Here is a 23,721-nt window from a genome sequence, read left to right as displayed (position 1 = left end):
AATCAATCATTTAATCAATCAATCAATCAATCTATAGGCTCTGGATATTTATTAGGCATATATTAGTACACAGATGATAATTGAATGATTAATTGGAGTGATGATGTCAGATGACAAGCATACCTTGATGAAAAGAGCGAGACGGTTCTCCTTAAAGGCATAAAAGCTGAAGACGTGATGCTGTCCGCTTTTAGTCAGAGGAATAAGGTTTCCGAAACAATCTGTGTAAATGGGCTTTCCTTCCAGAACCTGAAAAAAAGGATCCATCTGAACCTACACCCTGACAGCTGAAAGCAAATCATTAACTGCTTACGTCATTTATCACCACACATTTCGTCTCTGCTCACACACCTTCCCCACACACTCATTCCTGCACTTCCCATTATACCCCTGTGCTCTACAATGTCGGCCTACCTCCACATCTCGGCTGCGGGCCACCTCTGTAAAGTTCTCCTGCTGTTCCAGAGTCTTGTCCATCTTGTCGTCTGTCATGCAAAAACACCGCAGCCTTGCCTCAATCGGATCCAGCGTTTTAGCGAAGATGACAAACTTGGCCATGTAGGGAACGCAGATGGTCTCCCTGTACAGCTGTGTGCAGAACGTCACTGACTCCTGAGACTGACGGCAGTCTATAAGCCAAAACCTGAGAACCATCACCAGGAGAAAAAACACCATCTGCTTTGTGGCTCTGCACTTACCACAAGGGTGTGGGATCTAATCCCTCATTACTGTTACTAATGTCTTGAGTGATAGTGTTCTAGAGAACAAGAGGCTAGATCTAGGGAAGCTGAAAACAGGGAACAGAGGAAAACAGAAGAATGAGGTAGAACCTGCAGAGAAGAAACACTCACCGAGCCGAGACGTTGGTAGTGAAGGAGACACACTGATTGATGAAGGTAAGAGGAGTCGAACCAGTGATGTCCTCCCACTGTGCTGGTGTGGTACCTCCTACACATACATACACACACAGTGCACACACACACACCACACACATGAGTCTTCTGTCATGTTTGTCAAAATAAGGACCTTCCCTTATATTATTAAAGGGATTTGCTGCACATGAATCTAACCTGCCCCCCAACACACACCTGTAATGCTGCACAGCAAACGCAGAGTGGGCGTCTCCCCTAGCACGCTGCTGCTGTCGCCTTGACTGGTGGAGGTTTTGGGGATAGGGATCGTCATAGTGATGGGTTTGTGAAATTTGCGTCTCCGAGGCTCCAGAGTCACGATAGGGCTGAACGTCGCCTTGTTACCTAAAATTCTCTTCACTACCTCAGCACCTATTGGCTGAGCCTGTCACATAAAAAGAGGCAGAGCTATCAGAGTTGTTTTTGTGTTCAAGGTCGGTGATGGGGTGGGGTTTGAATGTGTATGCTACCTGTAGTCCAACACGGATCCTCTTTGTCAGAGCTCCTTCAGGAAACACCGCCTGCACTTGAGGAACCAATGAGCTGCTGAGAACGCCACCTTCTGGGCCAATAAGGTGACTGTCCTGCCGTATCCGAGACACTATCGCAAAGAACTGTGGGAAATCCCGAGTGATGATGCGGCAGATCCGCTTCTTCTCCAGCTCCTTAGGTGAGTCCAATTCTGAACCAGAAAAAACAACATATCTTTAACAGAGCATCACTTTTACTGAAAGCAGCTGGTACACTTGTTTATTTAGGTTACATAAAGTAAGAGACTAGGTGCTAGGAGTTAGGGGTTTGGGTCATCATTAATTGTGCTGTGCATTTGGTCGAGTTACTCAGTTTTAGTCTTTGGCTTTAGTAAAGATAATAGGATTAGTGTGCATTAGAGAATTATCATTTGAAAACCCTGGCATTAACTTTTGACCTTGTCATCTGGCTAATGCTATGATAATAACACAGTTTCTCAGTAATTAAGTTCAGAGCCACATAACAATAACATTCATTCAAGCCTCATCATACAACGCTAGTTAAAGTGGTAAATGATCTTCTACTGGCCTCTGATCAGGATTGTTACTTGACCTTTGTGCAGCTTTTGACACCATTGATCATACTATTCTCCTAGATAGATTGGAAAAATGCGTACTTATGAATAACGAACAATGAAACCTACAGTACAGGGCCATTAGTAATGAAATAGCCTTCCAATTGATATTGAAAACTCAGACACAGTCTCATTGTTTAAGTCTAGACTGAAAACCTATTTATTTAGCCAAGCCTTCGTGAATAGATTTGCCTTAGGTTATAGGTAGCAGGGTATATTCTGTAGGGGGCAGGGAGTAGGAAACTGGGCGTAGATAGCTAGGTAAGGGTATACGGCGTAAGGACTAACCCTCGTCCATGCCGTTGAGGATCTGGTTAAGTTCCTCCTCAGTGTGCTCACAGTGGTGTTCTCTCCAGCTCTCTCCTGTCTCACTACGCAGAACCACAAGTTCTCGCTCAGAACCACGCAGAGCAGCGAAATGAGGGATCTCCACAATCACCGGTCTGTACACACACATGCACACACAATGTATTTACAAGAAATACAATTACTTATATTTGTGTAAATAAAAAACACACAGAGCTGAATAGCATTAAAATTAGCATTAGCATGTCCTACCCAAGGAATTTGGTTCCTGGTGGGCCAAGCTGCAAGATCCTGCTCACCAAACTTTCTCCCTCGTTAAGAGGAGGTGGAGCTGTAGGCAAGTGTAACTTCCTGTTAAACAGAGGAGGAGAACAAGTAAGACACACAGTACTGTGTGTGTTCACAGGTTTTTCAGTAGATTTTAAATGGGTTTTTAGTACACTGTCTGTCCGTATGTTTGTCTGTCTCTCACCCAAGAAATGGTGATCCTGTAGGTCCCAGCTCTATGATACGTCCTGTAATTCCGTCTCCCTCCACCACAGGCATCGTCGCCACACGGTGTCTCTTCACCAGCCTGCAGGTCACGCGTGTCGGAGCTGAACACTTCCTGGGTGGGACTATGATGCGTAGGCCGTTGTGACGGCAACCACGCATGGCCCCACCTCTTGCATCTACCATGAAACTGACCAGGAACCTGATTGGTGGAAAAACAGAAGGGCACAGGAGGACATCATCACCATATAGTTACAGAATGTGTGTGTGTGTGTGTGTGTGTGTGTGTGTGTGTGTGTGTGTGTGTGTATGCTAACCCAGACTGCAGCAAAGTGTTAGTCAGGACTACGTTGTCTAGGTGTTCAGCTCCCCAGCTCAACCGATACGACTCCTTCTCATGCTTTCTGGACAGAGCTGATACCTGAAACACACACACACACCATACAAGCACATAATCACATAAACATTCACACACAGCTCAGATCCAACAAGAAGAATGTGTGTGTGTGTGTGTTTATACCTGGTGGCTTGTGATCATGTCCTCAATGAGAACTCCATCTCTTTGGTAGCCCAGGTGAGGTGAAGTATAATGAGCCCTTAAGAACAACGAAACACATTAACAGCAAAGAGTAAACCATATAGGGAGCTATAGCCCTGATATATTACCTGAACTTGGAGTTTGGAAAAGTAAAGTAGATCTGAGAAGGTGTGTGTACCTGTCCAGGTTGTGGCTGAAGTAGCTCATGCCATCCAGGAACTGGCCAGACAGAGAGTCGTCTCCCAACTCTCTCAGATCCTCCGCCCTTAGATACTCTCCTCCATCTCCCGTCATTGTGTCCTCACCTGCACACACCTCTATTAGCAGACTCGGACACACTACCTAGCACCTATTAGCTCACTAATAAACTCACATGCTAGTGTTCCACTAAGAGATGAGGCAGCACATATCAGAAAGCTACACATATTAATATAACACTGAATGATGATTCAGACGTGTTCCTCATTTATACACAAAAACTTCAATAAGATTTATATAATACTAATTTGATAGATATAACAATTTAATAAAGTATGACATTGAGTGGTACTGCTGAGAGCTTGAATGTTACCTAGAGAAACAAATTAACCCAAGACCATAACTCACTATGTGGTTATCAGGTGTAGACTACTGGGAACTCTAGTCATCTTCACACTCACCTTCTTCATCAGAAACTTCCAAAACTTCTGTCATTGTCTCAGGAACGTTGAGTTTGTGCTTCTCTGTCACCGTCTGCGGGACAGAGTTAACGTCATCATGGTCAACAACACCTGTAAAATAACTAACACCTGTAACATTAGAAACATTAGCCTGAAACTTCTATAGACACATGTTTTTTATTTAAACTACAGTTTATTAGGTCCAACACAAGTTACACAAAAACAAAAGGTATTCTCAACTTTATGCAAATTACACATAACCTAACAAAAAATATCAATCCAAAAAAACTGGATTAAATGATGCGTCGAGCTAGATTGGTGGCTTCCAGGGACAAGTGCTGAGCTAAAAACTCTGGATGGACAGATGGATGTGTGGGTGGATGTATGGAAGCATGGCTGAATGGATGGAATGACGGATAGATGGATGGCTGCATGAATGGATGGACAGGCAGATAGATGGGTGGATGTATGGATTCATGGATGAATAGATGAATGGATCGATGTACGGACAGATGAATGAAGTAGTTCGATGAAGTAATATGCTCTGGTCCCATTCCAATGCGATGTGGCGACAGCTTACAGCAGGTTATGGTCGCTGAACTGCTGGATGTCCATAGACAATCGGAGTACCTTTGAGGGCAAAGCTGGCCTGTTAGGGCAGGACGGTGTTTATTCCACTCGGAAAGATGCTGCGCTCATTTCTTGTAGCATAGTCTCAGAAGAGGGCTAGTTAATTGGTGACAATCCAGAGCCCAGGCCAGGGAGCAGACAAACAGGCTAAACCAACCGTCTGCTAGCTGCATAGAGTCGTTACTCAGGGTTCACTATATTGAGACTGTGTCTGTTTCCCGAATTAAACAAAAATTTTGAAAGACTCAGAAAGTCTGTTTTAGTAATTTAATTAATATAGAGACAAAAAATTCAAAACACGCTTAATACACAGCTAATATTAGATCTCTCATATCTAAAGTAATTATTGTTGATAAAACTATCACAGCCCAGAAGTTTGATAAATTATGTTTAACAGAAACCTGGATTGAACAGGACGAGTATGTAGCTCTAAATAAAGCTACAGTAGTCCTCCTGGATAAAGCTACATACACCAGCCTCGGTTAACTGGTAGAGGAGAAGGCGTCGCAGTTCTTTACAATGATCTGTCTATTGTACAAAAACATGGATTTAAATTTAATGCATTTGAAGTTCTCTATAGTAACATAAAAGGAAGTCAGAAAATATGAAGTCAAATCAGTCGATCCCGCTAATTATCATTTACAGACCTCCAGGGCCATACTTTGAGTTTTTCTGTAAATTTGCAGATTTCCTCTCAAACCTTGTCGTTTCTGTGGAAGTGTTAATTGCTGAAGACTTTAATATTTATTTTGAAAACCCAGAAGACCCTCTGAGAACGTCTCAGGTTACTTTGCTGTAACCCTGTTCCCTGAAAAAGCGGGAACGAGATGCTGCGTGAAAACGCTATGGGAACATCTTTTTCTGTTGCCGGTTGTGAAGCATGTGTGTGTCAAAAATGCCAAATTTTTTGGCTTATATTACCATCTGGTGAAGTGCACCTGCAGGTTATAAATAAAAGTGAAGATCAATTCACAGATCTATTTTGTCTGAAAGGACGTCCAGTCATGCAAGCAGTGCGACATTGGAGCACAGCATCTCGTTCCCGCTTTTTCAGGGAACACGGTAACAGCAAAGTAACCCGAGACGTTCCCTTTCAAAAGCTACACTCGATGCTGTGTGAAAACGCTATGGGAACGAGAATACCAACGCTGCCGCACTGCAAGTGTCTGGACCCCCGGGGTTGTGTTGCGTGTGCGCACACTAGCCAAGGAGGTCTCAGACCTAGCTCTGACTCGAGGGCCTGTGAGCCTGGAGTAGCATGAACATCCAAACTATAAAATCCAACAAATGTGTGCGGAGAGGACCAACATGCCGCTTCACACACTTGCTGCAAGGGGACTGCTCTTGCCAGCGCAATAGATGAGGCAATCCCCCTGGTCCCAAAGTGTGACCACATGCCTGGTAGGCTACCATAGTGTTGTCCACCCGCTAGGACATGATAGCTTCTCAGCTGCTGGAGGGGGTGTTTCAGGGACAGAAATAAAGCCATCATTTTGAGGCAATTGATGTGCTACGTGAGAAGATGGCCTCTCCAGCTCCCTTGGGCTGGACTGCCTTCTAAGACGGCACCCCAGCCCGTGAGGGAAGCGTCTGTCATTAGCGTCTCGTGATGACAAAATGCAGATAGACTGGGACCCAAAGTCAGAAACTGGGGTCTGAACCACATAGAAAGGGTATGAAGCCCCTGGCGCGTAACCCTTATTTGCCTCTGGGGATTGGCCCTCGAGTGAGATCCCCTGGCTCTTAGCCACAACTGAAATGCTCTCATGTGAAGAAGGCTCAAAGGTATCACCGTGGACGCAGCTGCCATGAGACCTAAAGGACTCTGAAAGTGATGAACAGTCACTTTCTGGTCTAGCTTGATTTCCCTGAGAGTGTTGAAAATGGATTCGACACAAGCAGGAGAAAGCTGTGCCCGCATTGCGATCGAGTCCCATGTGACACCCAAATTCACTGTCCTCTGAACAGGAAAAAGCACGCTTTTCGTGGCGTTGAGTCTCAATCCTAAGCAACGGAGATAAGCTAGGATGAGATGAGCTATCCCGATGTCGAAGTGCTAGCTCCTGAGACTGAGCCAGAATCCGCCAGTCATTTATGTAATTCAAAATAGGATGCCCTGGAGTCGTGAAGAAGCCAGAACTGCATCCATGCATTTTGTGTATGTGCGGGGTGAGAGAGTTAGACCAAATGGAAGAACCTGATACTGGTAAGCTTCGCCCCTAAAACCTCAGAAACTTCCTGTGTGGTGGCAATATTTCTATGTAAAAATATGCGTCCTTCAGATCGATTGTCACAAACCAACCCCCTGGTTGGGTTTGGGTGTTAGATGTTCGGCATCCTGAAACATGGCAGGACAAGACCGAAGAACTAACATTTCTTGGAAACCGGTGTTGCCCGAAACATGAACATGAACATGAACACCGAGCTCCTGGGGGTGCCAGTGAGAACACTTCATCCTTTAAAGAAATTCTACGCGCCCCACCACGGGGGTCCTGAGCGAATGAGCCTCAGAACTTCTTCGTGAAGAAGACAGTACGTAGGTCCAACTTCTTTGAGGCGCACTTCTTCCTAGTCTTAGGAGGGGGTGCCCGGCTCATAACCCCCTCCTTCTGTGCTTCATGCCTCGCGAGAGTCAGACCCGGTCAGGACTGGGTGGCCGACAGTCCCAACTCTTGAGCACAGCAGGGAAAGTATTTCCTGAAGGCTTGTTCATATAATTTCGTCTCCTGAAACCTAGTGGTGATAGAGTTAACAGTGTCACCAAATATGGCCGGAAGGCGAGATGGGGGCATCAAGGAGGAATGCATGTTCCTAATCGTTGATGCCCCTGAGATTTAGCCTCAGGTGCCTCTTCGCGGAAACTATCGCAACCATTAAATGGCTGATAACACGGCCCGTCTGCTTTGTTGCACGAAGAGACAGGCCTGTGGCTCAGTGTGGTTCCAGGAATGCCCTATCATGAAGAGCCCCGCCAGCACTCAAGTCTTTTAGCAGGCCAACCTGGTGAGCCTGCAAAACCCGCCATGGTGCGCAGTAAAGCACCAGATTGATCCGCTGCCTCAAAGTTTTTCCCCACCAGAGAAGATGTCAGTCTACGCAGCTTGGTGGGGAGAGGTGGGCAGCTTTTTTAGGGAGGATGATGTCCCAGGAGAGAGATAGCCCGCAAGCATCTCTTCTATCTGGGACATCATCACGTAACCCTGAATGTGAAGCCTTCGCATCAACAATATTTGAATAAATCCAAGTTGATGGCATGTAAGAGCTAACTCGTCATGTAGGTCGCAAAAAAGGAGGAGGCATCTGAGGCTCTTCCCCCCGGCCACCCGACAGAAACCTGTTGTCTGAATTTTTTCTTTTAATCCCGCTTCTGCGGCCAGACAATATGCAATCGCTCGATCGCATGCATTACTTACCTGCAGTAACTCTAGTAGGTCTCTCCTGTCTATTTTACAAGAAGCGCAGAGGCACGCTTGAGAAGTGGACAGAAAACTTCCTTATCCAGCGATAGCGCGAGAGAAAGGGGGAATTCCGTCTCGTGCACGTCTGCCAGATTGCACTGTTTAACACCCGGAATGCGGCGTGGCTCGCGGTTTTCTCTTTAAAGAATGCAAGCCGCGCGCAAAACACTCTAAACAACAGTGTGGAGATCGCGCTCTGAAAGAGCGGAGGTCAGGATCTCCTAACAAACTCCACCATATCGGTGAGTTAATACTTTTAAATTCGCTTGCACACATCGCACACAAACACAATGCAGTCCTGAAGACAAAAAGATCTGAGGAATGTTTCTGGTTCACTCCTATATATAACCTGCAGTTGCACTTCATCAGATGACATTACCTGACCGAGGTTATATAAGCCAAAATTTGGCGTGTTTGACACACACATGCTTCACACCCGGCAACACATAAAGATGTTCCCATAGCGTTTTCACGCAGCATCGAGTGTAGCTTTTGAAAGGGAACAGCATTTATGTCCATACTGGACTCAGTAGGGGTAAATCAGTGTGAAGGACCCACACATAAGGCAGGTCACACTTTAGATTTCATATTATCCTTTAAATTAAGTATAAGAAATATAATCGCAATTCCACAGTCTGAAGTTATCTCAGATCACTGTCTTGTCTCAAATAAAGTGTGTCATAGTAATAATGTACGCCCAGCACGTTAATTACCACCATTAATTACCACACAGAGTTTTATCAGTAATCTCTCAGAGTTATCAACTTTGATTGGATCGCCATCTGACTCCATAGAACTCGATCAGATGACTTAATATTTAGAGTCAACATTTTGTTATACCTTAGATAATGTATCTCAAGTTAAAAGGAAAATGATTAAAGATAAGAAACTTGCTACCTGGTATAATGACCACACATGCAGTTTAAAACTTACGAACTAGAAAATTAGAACGTAAATGGCGTCAAACTAAATTGTTAGTATTTCAAATAGCATGGAAGGTGAGCATCGTGAACTATAGAAAAGCTCTTAGTGTAGCTAGATCATTGTATCTCTCAACTGAGAGAAAAAAAATCCTTCTTCTTAACTAGAAACAAGACCACAGCAGAAATCTCCACAACAACAACGCAATTCAGACTTTGAAACCAGACAATTTAAGTGATACAGATAATAAACAAACCACATCAGAACCTAGAATACTTTACTCCACTTGAAGAGAGTAAACTAATTTCACTCATCTCTTCTTAAAAATTAGCAACATGTTTAGTTGATAAAATAGAATTACTGTATTAGGTCCTATACTGACACATTTTCCCAAGCAACTAGTGCCAGCAATAACAGAACCCCTGTTGAAAATGATTAACTCTTCACTTAGCAGTGGTTATGTTCTAAAATCCTTTAAATCCTTTAAATTAGTAGTTATTAAACCACTTTCAATTAAGAAACCTGACCTTGACCCCTGTCAGCTGTCTAATTACAGGCCGATATCAAACCTCCCATTTATCTCTAAGATTCTGGAAAAGATAGTAGCGGAGCAGCTACGCTCATATCTACATAGAAATGGCATACATGAACTGTATCAGTCAGGATTTAGGCCTCATCACAGCACAGAGACAGCACTCGTTAAAGTAGTAAATGACCTCCTATTGGCCTCTGATCAGGGTTGCGTCACTATACTTGTGTTACTCAATATGTACCTCAGTGTACCTGTGTACCTCAGTGCAGCTTTTGACACCATTGATCATAATATTTTTCTTTACAGAGTAGAAAATGTAGTAGGAATTAAGGGAACGGCCCTCTCGTGGCTCAGATGCTATTTGACTGATCGTTGTCAGTTTATAGATTTAAATGGTGACCATTCTGCATGTGCTAAATTGGAGTTGGGTGTTCCTTAGGGTTCAGTTTTTGGCCCATTGCTTTTTTCTCTTTACATGCTTCCTCTGGGCATCATAATTCGGAGGCATGATATTTTTTATTGTTATGCTGTGTCTCAGCAAAACCAGACAAAAAAAAACAGCTTACGAAAGTTGAGCAATGTGTGCAGGACATGAGAGATTGGATGTTAATTAACTCCCTTCTGCTTAATCCTGATAAGACAGAAGTTCTAGTCATATGACCACAAGTGGCTAGAGGCAAGCTTTCTGATCTTTAAATGGCCTTTCTGTTCCATTAAGTGCAACAGTAAAAGACCTCTGTGTGATTATAGATTCCAGGCTTTAATTTGAAGCTCATGTAGATAATATTACCAGGATAGCATTCTTTCACCTCAGAAATATTGCCAAGATAAGAAATACATCGTCACTAAACGTCAATAAACGATGCAAAGCACAGCACTACATGTACTTCAAGCATGAACAGAAAAACTAGTTCATGCTTTTATCACCTCTAGGTTGGACTATTGTACCGCCTTACTGTCTGGTTGTTCAACTAGGTGCATAAACAAGCTTCAGTTAGCTCCATAATGCAGCAGCGAGAGTCCTCACTAGAACCAGACGATATGAGCACATCACCCCTATCTTATCCACACTGCATTGGCTCCCTGTGAAATTTTGCATCGATTTTAAAATACTACTAGTGACGTATAAAACATTAAATGGTCTCATGCCTGAGAGAATTCAAATTCAAATTCAAATTTTATTTGTCACATACACAGTCATACACAGTACGAAATGTAGTGAAATGCTTACACGACCGCCAGTGACCTTAAAAAGAGAATTAAAACTTATAAGTAATAAATATGAATAGACGAAATATGATAAAAAATTTAAATAAAAATTTAACTAGAAAAAATAGAACATGAAAATAGAAATATATTGTATGCATAGAACTATAATTTTGTGCAAGTATGCATAGAAAAAGTGACTCTGTGCAATGGTTATTAAAGTGACTTTGTGTAATGGTCCAGAATGTAAACGTGAACATGTAGTGTAGATGTGATGTGCGTGGAGTTGTCCATATTGTCCACTGATGTATAAAGATTGATTAATTGATTTTGAGAATTGTGAAAATATTGTGTTAGTTTTGCCTAGTGGTGTGGTTGAGAGACCTTATCGCCTGCGGGAAGAAGCTCCTCCTCAGTCTCTCTGTGTTGGCCCTCAGGGAGCGGAATCGCTTCCCAGACCGCAACAGAGTAAACAGTCCATTGTTGGGATGGCTGAGGTCCTTAACGACCTTCCTGGCCTTGGTCCAGCACCGCTTGGTGTAGATTGAGTGCAGGTCAGGGAGCTCGATGCGGATGATGCGCTCAGCTGATCGCACCACCCTCTGTAGAGCTCGTCTGTCCTGCATGGTGCTGTTCCCGAACCAGGTCGTGATGTTTCCCGTCAGGATGCTCTCTATGGTGCAGGAGTAGAAATTCCTGAGCACCTTGGAGGGCAGTCTAAAGTCTCTCAAGCGTCTGAGGTGGTACAGACGCTGCCGGGCCTTTTTTACCACGGTGTTGATGTGACAGGACCATGTCAGGTCCTGCGTGATGTGAACACCGAGGTATCTGAAGCTGTCCACTCTCTCCACTGGGCTCCTGTTGATGACGGGGGTCTGGTAGTTCCTCTCCTGCTTTGTACTGAAGTCCACTATCAGCTCCTTTGTCTTGCTGACGTTCAGGAGGAGATTGTTTCTCTGACACCAGTTCTCCAGATTTCCAACCTCCTCCAGGTAGGCCGTCTCATCGTTGTTGGTGATCAGGCCCACCACGACAGTGTCGTCAGCAAACTTGATGACGGTGGTGGAGTTGGTAGTGGCTACGCAGTCAGAGGTGTACAGAGAGTACAGCAGGGGGCTCAGAACACAACCCTGGGGGGCTCCAGTACTGAGAGTGATGGAGGCTGAGACATGGCCGCCCATCCTTACTGCCTGTGGTCTGCCAGTCAGAAAATTGGAGATCCACTGACACATGGATGAGCTGAGTCCCAGGTGCTCCAGCTTGGTGGTGAGTGTGGAGGGAATTATGGTATTAAATGCAGAGCTGTAGTCGATGAAGAGCATTTTCACATAATTCCCCCTCCGAGTGTCCAGGTGAGTGAGAGATGTGTGGAGGAGATGTGAGATTGCATCGTCCGTGGAACGGTTTGGACGGTATGCAAACTGTAGTGGGTCCAGTGTGTCTGGTAGTGAAGAAATGATGAAGTCTCTGACCAGGCGTTCAAAGCACTTCATCACTACTGAGGTGAGGGCTACAGGGCGATAATCATTGAGGGAAGCAAGATGAGGTTTCTTTGGGACTGGAACAATAATGGACTCTTTGAAGCATGTGGGGATCACCGACTGAGATAAAGAGATGTTGAATATCTCAGTGAACACAGGTGCTAGCTGGTCTGCGCAGGCTCTGAGGATCCGGCCTGAGATGCCGTCTGGTCCTGCTGCTTTCCTGGTGTTCACTCTCTTGAAGGCTCTCCTCACGTCGTGCTCGGTGATGATGAACGCGCTTCCGGTGCTGGCAGTGACTTCCTGTCTGCAGCCATTAGCGCCGCTAGCATTAGCATCGCTAGCGTCTTTAGCTGCAGCCTCAAAGCGAGCATAGAAAGTGTTCAGCTCATCTGCCAGAGTCACGTCCGCGTTCGTCATACCGGATGTTGGTGCTTTATAATCCGTTATTGTCCTTAATCCCTGCCACAGGCTCCTAGAGTCACTCTGTTGGAGTTGTGACTCTAGTTTCCTCCCGTAGCGCTGCTTCGCCTCTTTCACCGCCTTCCGGACGCTGTATGACGCAGCCTTGTATGGTTCCATGTCCCCCGACGCGAGTCCCGTGTTGTAGGCAGCGGTGCGAGATTTCAGAGCGTCGCGGATGGTTTTATCCACCCACGGCTTCTGGTTGGGAAACGTTTTAATAGTCTTTTTCTCCACGGTATCATCCGCTAGTTTCCCGATGAATCCCACAACCGCTTCCGTAAACACGCTGACGTCACCATCGGAGCTGTTTCTGAACATGTCCCAGTCTGCGTCATCGAGTGCGTCCTGTAACGCAGCCACCGATTGGTCCGTCCAGCGCGCGACCTCCCTCTGAACCGGAACTTCCTGTTTCAGCCTTTGTTTGTATTTTGGCATGAGGAAGATGGCGGCGTGGTCGGATTTACTAAACGGAGGGCGAGATTGTGCCTTGTAACCGTCCTTGACTGTGGTGTAGCAATGATCCAGTGTCCTTTCGCCCCTGGTGGGGCAGGTGATGTGCTGATAAAAGTTTGGCGCTGCACGTTTGAGGTTGGCACTGTTAAAGTCCCCCGCCACAATAAGCGCAGCGTCCCGGTGTTGTGTTTGTTGTTGTGTGAGTGCCTCATGCAGCTCGCATAAGGCAGTGTCCGTGTCCGCTTGTGGTGGAATATAAACGGCGCTGATTATGACCGATGTGAACTCCCGAGGTAGATAAAAAGGACGACACATGATGGACAGTAGCTCCAGATTTGGTGTGCAGGAGCGTGTGAGAGGAACAACACTCGCACTGTTGCACCAGCTGCTGTTCACCATTAAACACACGCCGCCTCCCCTTGACTTCCCCGAGTCCCGCGTCCTGTCCATGCGGTGAACCGAGAAGAACTCGGCCGGCTGGATGGCGTGGTCCGGCACGGCTGGGTTCAGCCATGTCTCGGTGAAGCAGAGGAGGTTGCAGTCCCGAATGTCTCTCTGGAACGTTACCCTGGCCCTGAGGTCATCGAGCTTGTTTTCCAGTGACTGGACGTTGGCGAGCAGGATGCTAGGCAGAGGTGTGCGGTGTGCACGGGCTCTCAGCCTGTTCCTGACGCCGGCTCGTTTCCCTCGGGGCCGCCGCTTCGCGTCGCGTCCTTTGTTGTCCCTCAGGATCTCACTCGGCCAGCTCGGATCCGGAGTTAAAAATGTCGAATTGTGAGTACATTGTATACCAATAGAAACAAGAGTGTCTCTATCATAACTAATGTACTCCATGGTGGTAATTTGACTGGTTTTAAAACGGTAAGAACTAACTTAAAGAACAAAAACAAAGAAAATCTGGTCGGAGCAGTCGTGACGGCAGCCGACCTCACCGGCGCCATCTTGTCTCCTTCTTTTTTGCATATCCCAATTAGGAAACTGGGGTCAGAGCGCAGGGTCAGCCAGCTTGCAGCGCCCCTGGAGCAGATAGGGTTAAGGGCCTTGCTCAAGGGCTCAACAGTGGCAGCTTGCCGATGCTGGGGCTCGAACCCCCGACCTTCCGATCAGTGACCCAGTAGCCCGCAGCCTTAACCAACTGAGCCCCACTGCTAGTGTCTTACAACCTGCCCCTTCTACTTTGATCAAATGATGCAGGCTGCTTATCAGTACCACGTATTATAAAAAAATACAACTGGGGGCGGAGCTTTTTCTTACAAAGCCCCAAAGTTATGGAATAGTCTTCCAATTAGTGTTCGGGACTCAGACACAGTCTCAGTGTTTAAGTCCAGGCTAAAAACCTATTTATTTAGCCAAGCATTTTTATAAATAGATTAGCCATAGGTAAAGGAGCAGATCTGGAGGACTCATGGACGTAGAGTATTATGGTGAACTGGTATGTTTGGATGCTGTCTTCCTCACTCTCATTGATCACTCAGGTTTGCTGACGGTGAGGTGATTGTTTGCTTTACATGTCAGGAAGCCCTCATGTTTGTGTTTCCTTCTGGCTCTCCCTTTTAGTTATGCTGTAATAGTTAGTCCTGCCGGAGTCTCTGCTTGCACTCTACAGTTAATATACATTCACATTATACATTGTTTGAGTGTGACCATACCTAACTGTTATCTCTCCTTCTCTTCTGCTCTATCCTCTTCTCTCTCTTCTCCTTTCTCTCTCTCCCTCTCTGTCTTTCCCTCTACCTATCTCTCTGTAGTACCTATGGAACTACACATGTCACTCCTGAGCTGCCAGGGATCCAGACCCCCCCCCCGATCTGGTTGGAGATCTCGTTACATGGATGCCCCGTGTGGTCTGCCTGGGATGCGTGTGGTGACTTTTAATTCTTTTGATTGTGTAAAGCTGCTTTGCGTCAATTGTTAAAAGTGCTATACAATATGAATTGAATTGAATTGATTTAATGGATGGATGGATAAATGGTACATGCCTGTGAACAATGACAGTAGCTCTTGCTTCACACCTTTGTGAGATTACTACATACAACATGAGTGACTTATGGCCAGTAGTGTGAAAATTAGAACCAGAGCATGCACTGCAGATTCAGCCAGCCAGTCAGTGTCACCCCCTTTCGCTCACCCAATCTGTCAAGGAACACTATACTGTATGTGTGTGTGTGTGTGTCTGTGTGTGTGTGTGTGTGTGTGTGTGTGTGCCATCTGGTTTCTGAGTATAAATACCTGGATAACAAACTAGACTGTTCAGTTAACACAATGGCACTCTACAAGAAAGGACAAAGCCGGTTGTACTTTCTGAGAAGGCTCAGGTCTTTCAACATCTGTAATACCATTCTTCGGATGTTTTATGAATCTGTTGTGGCGAGTGTCGTTTTTTTTGCTCTGGTCTGCTGGGGCTGCAACATGAAAGCAGCAGACAAAAACAGACTGGACAAGGTCATTAAAAGGGCGGGATCTGTCCTGGGCATGGAGCTGGGCTCTGTTGATGTTGTGGCAAGGAGGAGGATTCTGTCCAAAATACACACAATCTTGAACAATCCTTCTCACCCGCTACACAGTGTTCTCTCTGACCAAAGGAGCAATTTCAGCCAGAGACTGATCATGACCAGGTGTTCTACAGAGCGCCACAGGAGATCTTTTCTCCCAGCGGCCATTAAACTATATAACTCATCTCTGTAACGCTTTCACTAAGGGATAGGGACTGTCAGTAGTTAATAATCAATAATACTTTCGGACATTACTGTTCCCACAAATCCCCACAAAAAGTCCAAGTGCAAAATCTTATCAGTACATTTGTGCAATATTAATTTCTATTCACTTATACTACATTTCAAGTGCAATATCAGTATACAGATTATATTTTTAGGGCAATATGTAAAAAGTCTGCTATATTTAATTCTATTTTTGCTTCTATTTATTGTATTTTTCTTTAATTTTTATTCATTGTATTTTACTTTTCCTTGTCTCAAGGTTTTTTTTTTTTATTATTATTAATCAGTGCAACTGTATGACCAAGACAAAGCAATTTCCCTCTGGGATTAATAAAGTTCTTTGAATCTTGAATTACTTGTGTATGTTATAGTTGTGCTTGTGTGTGTATCCTGACAGTCCGTGGAATGCGAGGGGGTTTGATCAGTGCTGCTTGAATTGTGAAGAGTTTGCTATGTCCAGAGTTTCTGTTTGTGGTGAATGGAACTGCCGTGTTACCCCTTTAAAGACTACAGCAAGGCAAACAGCAAGGATGTGTTGTGTCTGGTGCCAGTAGACGTCTTCAGGTGTGGACTCTTTTCAGGTTCAGAAAGCCTAATCCACTAAATCTCCCTCACCACAAAGATTCTTCTAACCTTCCAGGAGTTGGTGGAACACAGAGTCATGAGGAGAGAATGAGGCGGGTCTCGATGGTGCTGCAGTAAAAATCCACCACAAGGTGTTGAGAGACTTGGGCATGTTTCAGCGACCTTAGGAGGTACAATCTATCTCTTGGGCATTTTTCTCCGGGTAAGGTGTATGGGGGGGACGTTTTCTTTGATGTAGACACCAAGGATCTTAATACTCTCTACACCCTTTACTGCTTCTCCAGGGGAAGTCTTCTGTCTTTTTAGCTCTTCTAAAGTCTACAATAATCGGCTTTGTCTTGGTGAGGTAGCAGCTATAGAGATGATACCACAGGCTGCCAGAAGAGTTAGAGTAGTGTTCAGTTCATGTTCCCTGTTACTGTTTTCCCATATTCTGTATACAGTCATGGACCTGGACCTATAAAGGTGCCTTAACTTTTGCCTAAAAGCTTACAATGCTGATGAGGACGAAGTGAAGCATAAATAAGAATTTGATGTGATCATCCCTGAGTGTCATTCAGTTATAGTGTTTGATGTTTGTGTTTTGTAATATATTTGTTTATTTGTTTGTCTGGGGGGGGTGGGGGGTGTCGGGGGTGTTACTCACTGTCGTCATGGTGATGATCTCCTCAGTGACGACCTTCAGTGTGTCCACCACAGAGATGTAGCCTAGACGCTTAGCAATAGAGAGAGCTGTGTTCCCGTTCTGAAACACACACACACACCCTTACACTCTGATCTGTCTATGTGCGAGTGTGTGTGTGTGTGTGTGTGCAGATTATATTAATATACATGTGTCTCACCATGGTTACAGCGTTGGGCTTCGCACCGTGCTGAAGCAGAACATTAATGATGTGTGTGTTTCCCTGCTGAGCTGCTTGGTGAAGTGGTGTGTATCCATTCTGTAGATAACACACACACAAACACACACACGCCATGCCTTATTTGCTTGCTGAAGTAAAGGAATTAAAATGTGACCACAGAACATTTACAATTTGTAAAGAAAAAATGAGAAGTGTGCTCTTACTCGAGTTTTGGTGTTTACATTTGCCCCATGCTGCAACAGGAAGTTCACTATCTTCACGTTTCCATAGTGACAGGCAACGATGAGAGGGGTGTAACCCAGCTTTTGGGTGGAAGGGGTTACACACAAAATACATTACGTATGTACATGAAAGTACAACTATGAAGTTGGAATTAGTGTGTGTTTGTGTGTGTGTGTGTTGGGGGGAGAGGATGGCGTGTGTGTTCTCACTTTTGTTTGGTGGTCCAAGTTTGCACCATGTTTAACAAGAATCTCCGCCACATTCACTCTGTCCTCCTGAGCAGCAAGATGTAGAGGAGTGAGACCATTCTGAAAGAGAAACACAGAGAGATGAACAGTAAGTACAGCTCTACTGTCTTCCCCGAGCCACTTCCAGCTACCAGAAGTAATTCTGTCACGTCAGAATTAGGCATCCAGTGTCTAATGGTCTGCACACATTACTTAACTCTTCTGGCTTTTCTGAGACATAACTGTGTGTCATCAGCATAACAGTGGAAGCCATACTTATGAATTGTGTCACCCAGAGGAAGCATGTATAAAGAAAAAATGCAGTGGGCCTAAAACAGAACCCTTAGGAACACCAAACACTGGAGGAACCTGCATCAGACTCCACAAGATGTAAATGCATGACAAATTTAAAGACCACAGTATAGGTGGTGATATAGTACTATGGACCACACACCATGACAACAATCTTATATATAATTATTGCAATATATATAAAAGTGTGTTTTCTCATGTGTTTTTCTTAATCACTATAGGTGTCTTTTACGCACACACAAGCTATATGTGTGTTCTATACGTGCAGTGATGTCATGCCTCACTTTTGCAACAGCATTAACAATAGCTCCATGGTCCAGCAGTAGGGCGGCCATGTCGTCATGTCCCTCCTGAGCAGCAAGGTGAAGCGGGGTCATCAGCTGCCGTGTCGCTGCCCCAGGCTCCGCCCCCTTCTGCAACAACGCTTTCGCCACCTGCAGCTCGTTCTTCCTTGCTGCAATGTGGAGCGGGGTGTATCCATTCTGCACACGCACACATCAGTTATATCTTAAATGTTACATGTTTGTAAGAAATCTGATTTTTTTATAAGTGTTTGTATACAAAGAAATAGATGTTGGCTTATTTACTTAAAACAGTGAGTAAGTACAGTTAGAACACTGAATGCAGAGTGCAGTGGGTATAGTGAGTATAGTGAGTATAGTGATTATAGTAAGTACAGTAAGCATTAAATATTGTAATTATAGTGACTATAGTAGTGATTATTTTTATTATAGTAAGTATAGCGTACAGTAATTCTCTATAATACAAATGTAAAGCGGATCTATGGACATTGACAGTTCCTAATTTTGGAAAATCCTCAACAAGAACAAAACTTCACAGTCTAATAAAGCTTAAAATGGCTTTATCAAATATCTTAACTCTAAAATCTAATATCCTATTAGTCTAATAAATGACAAAATGGCATCCATACAAGTGCATGGTAAACAAAGTGTAATGTCGTCTTCTCGGGCTCCCTTTAAACCACACTGTGTCACTCCACTGCATCACTCCCCATGTGTGACCGCCCTATGTTCCACAGGGTCCGCGAGCTTCCAGGAGAACCGCCAAAAAATTAAACATGTTGAATGTCTCATGCAGAAAGATTAGAAACGTAATCACCAGGGTTGCCAAAACCGCAAAAACTTGGTGAATTTGCAATAAACCGTACTTATGGCCACCGTGTAAACTGCGCTGACTCTGCATAGATGAGATAGGGGTGTAAGACTCACACCCCTATCGTGTTGGACTTGGACATGAATCTGACTTACGAACATGCTCCCAAAATGGAACTTGTTTGTAAGTCAGAACTGTTGTAGTAGTGAGAACTGTAGGTTTAGTGAATATAATATGAGTATATTCAGTATTGTAATTATTGAGTACAGTAAGTATGGTGAGCTTAGTAATTACAAAACGTATATTGACTACAGTGAGTACAATGATAAAAATGAGCACACTGTGTATAGTGAATATAGTTAATCAATCAACATCTATTTATATAGCACCTTACAGCAATCTAAGTTAAACCAAGGTGCTTTCCAGCATAAAAAAGTATATAGTCAGTATAGTGAGTATCGTGAGTATCACCTTGGCTGTGCTCTGAGGTGACGCGCCTTTATCTAGCAGCAGAAGTGCAACCTGCTGGTTATCATAATGAACTGCCACATGCAGAGGAGTGAGACCATCCTGAGAGAGAGAGAGAAAGAGAGAGAGAGAGAGAGAGAGAGAGATGGCGTTAAACTCCAAACCTCAGAGCAAAATTAACTCGATCTGTGTCAGATCACTTTCTGGTCTTTATCTCCAGTTCAGGTCCAATATTAAGCTCCGGTCCATTTCTGCTCTTTAACTGTACTTTGTGTCTGATCCTCAGCTTAACTCCATGTCTAACATTTAGTAAATTCTAGACTTTTTTCTGATCTTCATCTCCAGTCTGTGTCTGATCCTGGTCTGATGTACCTTTCCAGCTTCATCAGGCAGGGCTCTGCGCTGCAAGAGGAGTTTGGCAACCTCCAGGCTTCCGTACTTGGCTGCTACATGCAGAGGCGTAAACCCTTTCTGTGGACATAACACAAATGACAGTGTGGTGCAGAGTATACACAAATTTTGTATGTTTGGGTGTGTGTGTGTGTGTGTGTGTGTATGTGTGTGTGCGTATATACATACCTTTGTTGTCAGTGCGTGAGTGGCCCCAGCCTCCAGCAGTACAGAGACAATATGTGTGTGTCCCTCTCGGGCAGCGATGTGCAGAGGTGTGTACCCGTTAGTGGTGGCAGCGTCAGGATCGGCCATGTGCTGCAACAACAGCTGCACCGTTTCGATATGGCCCAACCTCGCCGAAATGTGGAGGGGGGTCTGACCCTCCTACAGGGAGATAGATGGGGAGGGGCCGGGGGCGAAGGAGCAGTGAGTGAGAGAGAGACAGAGAAAAAGAGAGGGAGAGACAAAGAGACAAGGAGTATAAAGGGAAGATGCCTAAGTGTAAATGTAAATGTGTGAGTGTGTGTGTGTGTATGTGTTTTACTCTGGCTGTTGCGTCCACGCGGGCTCCGTTTCTCAGCAGACAGCGAACCACTTCCATCTGCCCCGCCCTCGCTGACATGTGCAGGGCCGTCTCTCCCCGCTACACATACACACACACACACACAAAACAGTGTAAAGAGACAGGTCCTACTACTACAACTAATAAGAATAAAGATGATGATGATAATGACGAGGTGTAACTGACGACGTTGCAAATGTCCGGTGAGGCTCCGTTCTGCAGCAACAGCAGAACAATGTTTAGGTGACCCATAAATGCCGCCACATGGATCGGAGTCAGACCCGACTGAGAGAGAAAGAGAAAGAGAGAGATGACTATCAGGCACTCTGGTTTATTACACTGACATCTTTCTGCACCCTGGAAATGTTTCGGCTCTTACACCATGTTTATTAGACCTTAATCTAACAGAGCTCAATGTCTTCTCCTGAAGCTTTTCTCCTCAAAGTGCCTGACTCACTCCTCACCTCCCTTATCTCCACCCAGATCTGGACATGGAGAAATACACCCTGATCACATCTCAGGTTCAGTTTGATCTCCTTAATGCATTACTGCTGGGGTTTCTCTCACTCTTCCATACTAATGTACACACTTAGGGGTTCTCCACACCCCGTTACAGTAAAACCTTGGATTGCGGGTAACGTGGTTTGCGAGCGTTCCACAAGACAAGCAAAGATTTTTAATACATTTTAACACCTATCTGTCTGGATTTATTTTTACTTTTATCTTAAGGTAAAGCGCAGGTTAATTATTTTTATGTCTTTATTTTTTTTTTAATGTGGAACAAATAATTTGAGTTTCCATTATATCTTTTGAGAAAATTGGATTTTGGTTAATGACTGTTTTGGAATACGAGCCCGCTTCCGGAACGAATTTTGCTCGTAATCCAAGGTTCCACTGTACACTCTTTCGTCAGTTCTTCTTTCAAATCTTACTGAAGATATCAAACCGCATTAATTCTCTTCCTGGTCAAAGGTGAACGGATCAGGGTGAGTGATCAAAGGTGAAAGTTCATTACCTCAGTGATGGCCTGAATGGAGGCTCCATATTTCACAAGCAGCTCCATCACTTTAACTCTGTTCTTCTTACAGGCAATGTGCAGCGGCGTGAAGCCATTCTGTAACACACACATGTGCACACACACAGAGTTGTATAAACAACATAGCTGAGTGACATTAAAACCAATGTGTGTGTGTGTGTGTGTGTGTGTGTGCGCGTGTGTGTGTGTGTGTGTGTGTTACCAGTGCTCGCGCGTTGGGATTGGCTCTCTTGTCCAGCAGTAATTTTGTGACTCTATAATGGCCACAGTGGGCGGAGACATGCAGAGCGGTAAGGTAATCCAGAGTTACATCATCAACTGGCGCCGAGTACTGCAGCAGGTGCTTTACACACTCGACATGATCGCCCTGTGCAGACATGTGCAGCGGGGACAGCCCGTTCTGTGTGTGTGTGTAGGAAAGAGAAAAACATTTTAACACCAATGTTTCTGAGCACCATAAAGTCACTGCAACATCTGTGTGTGTGTGTGTGTGTGTGTGTGTGTGTGTGTGTGTGTGTGTGTGTGTGTGTATACCTTGGTTCGTGCGAGTATCGGAGCTCCTCTCTCTAACAGCAGCTCCACTGCGGCATCATGACCACTTCTGGCAGCACAGTGTAGTGGAGTCAGTCCATCCTGTTCAACACACACACACACACACACACACACACATACACACACACACACACAGTGATTCAGTACTCTGGCAGGTCGTAGGTGAAGGTGAGACAGGAAGCACGCTGTGGACTCACCCTGGTTTTAGCGTCGATCAGCGCGCCCCTGTCGAGCAGCAGGGACACCATGTTGGTGTTTCCCCGTTTAGACGCCACGTGCAGAGGAGTGATCCCGTTCTGTATAGGGGAGAACATACACACACTGATACATCACTCCTAACCACACACACACACACACACTGATACATCACTCCTAACCACACACACACACACACACTGATACATCACTCCTAACCACACACACACACACACACTGATACATCACTCCTAACCACACACACACACACACACACACACACTGATACATCACTCCTAACCACACACACACACACACACTGATACATCACTCCTAACCACACACACACACACACACTGATACATCACTCCTAACCACACACACACACACACACACACACACTGATACATCACTCCTAACCACACACACACACACACACTGATACATCACTCCTAATCACACACACACACACACACACACACACACACACACACACACACACACACACACACACTGATACATCACTCCTAACCACACACACACACACACACATACACACACTGATACATCACTCCTAACCACACACACACACACACACTGATACATCACTCCTAACCACACACACACACACACACTGATACATCACTCCTAACCACACACACACACACACACTGATACATCACTCCTAACCACACACACACACACACACACACACACTGATACATCACTCCTAACCACACACACACACACACACTGATACATCACTCCTAACCACACACACACACACACACTGATACATCACTCCTAACCACACACACACACACACACACACACACTGATACATCACTCCTAACCACACACACACACACACACTGATACATCACTCCTAATCACACACACACACACACACACACACACACACACACACACACACACACACACACACACTGATACATCACTCCTAACCACACACACACACACACACATACACACACTGATACATCACTCCTAACCACACACACACACACACACACGCACACACACACACACTGATACATCACTCCTAACCACACACACACACACACACACACACACACACACACACACACACACACACACACATACACACACTGATACATCACTCCTAACCACACACACACACACACACTGATACATCACTCCTAACCACACACACACACACACACACACACACTGATACATCACTCCTAACCACACACACACACACACACACTGATACATCACTCCTAAACACACACACACACACACACACACACACACACACACACACACACACACAC

At 44.9% G+C, this 23,721-nt stretch overlaps 1 protein-coding gene across 1 annotated transcript in view; it reads right to left on the bottom strand.

The window, feature by feature from the left end:
- Positions 1 to 23,721, bottom strand: part of ank2a (ankyrin 2a, neuronal) — a 66,371-nt gene that overhangs the window by 23,709 nt on the left and 18,941 nt on the right. The window contains exons 9-34 of the mRNA XM_053479504.1: positions 22,405 to 22,503; positions 22,190 to 22,288; positions 21,858 to 22,055; positions 21,635 to 21,733; positions 20,806 to 20,904; positions 20,602 to 20,700; positions 20,244 to 20,441; positions 20,037 to 20,135; positions 19,668 to 19,766; positions 18,368 to 18,565; positions 17,754 to 17,852; positions 17,526 to 17,624; positions 17,302 to 17,400; positions 17,106 to 17,204; positions 4,012 to 4,084; positions 3,531 to 3,657; positions 3,335 to 3,410; positions 3,132 to 3,235; positions 2,795 to 3,016; positions 2,575 to 2,673; positions 2,305 to 2,459; positions 1,382 to 1,593; positions 1,089 to 1,296; positions 852 to 948; positions 415 to 643; positions 124 to 249 (exon numbers count right to left, since the gene is read on the bottom strand). Coding sequence (XP_053335479.1) covers positions 124 to 249; positions 415 to 643; positions 852 to 948; positions 1,089 to 1,296; positions 1,382 to 1,593; positions 2,305 to 2,459; positions 2,575 to 2,673; positions 2,795 to 3,016; positions 3,132 to 3,235; positions 3,335 to 3,410; positions 3,531 to 3,657; positions 4,012 to 4,084; positions 17,106 to 17,204; positions 17,302 to 17,400; positions 17,526 to 17,624; positions 17,754 to 17,852; positions 18,368 to 18,565; positions 19,668 to 19,766; positions 20,037 to 20,135; positions 20,244 to 20,441; positions 20,602 to 20,700; positions 20,806 to 20,904; positions 21,635 to 21,733; positions 21,858 to 22,055; positions 22,190 to 22,288; positions 22,405 to 22,503 — 3,411 coding nt within the window. The remainder of the gene's footprint in view (positions 1 to 123; positions 250 to 414; positions 644 to 851; positions 949 to 1,088; positions 1,297 to 1,381; positions 1,594 to 2,304; positions 2,460 to 2,574; positions 2,674 to 2,794; positions 3,017 to 3,131; positions 3,236 to 3,334; positions 3,411 to 3,530; positions 3,658 to 4,011; positions 4,085 to 17,105; positions 17,205 to 17,301; positions 17,401 to 17,525; positions 17,625 to 17,753; positions 17,853 to 18,367; positions 18,566 to 19,667; positions 19,767 to 20,036; positions 20,136 to 20,243; positions 20,442 to 20,601; positions 20,701 to 20,805; positions 20,905 to 21,634; positions 21,734 to 21,857; positions 22,056 to 22,189; positions 22,289 to 22,404; positions 22,504 to 23,721) is intronic.

Source organism: Clarias gariepinus, chromosome 20, assembly GCF_024256425.1.
Source record: "Clarias gariepinus isolate MV-2021 ecotype Netherlands chromosome 20, CGAR_prim_01v2, whole genome shotgun sequence".
Taxonomy (NCBI): domain Eukaryota; kingdom Metazoa; phylum Chordata; class Actinopteri; order Siluriformes; family Clariidae; genus Clarias; species Clarias gariepinus.
The sequence above is the reverse complement of the archived record's forward strand: the minus strand, read 5'-3'. Positions and strand labels throughout refer to the sequence as shown.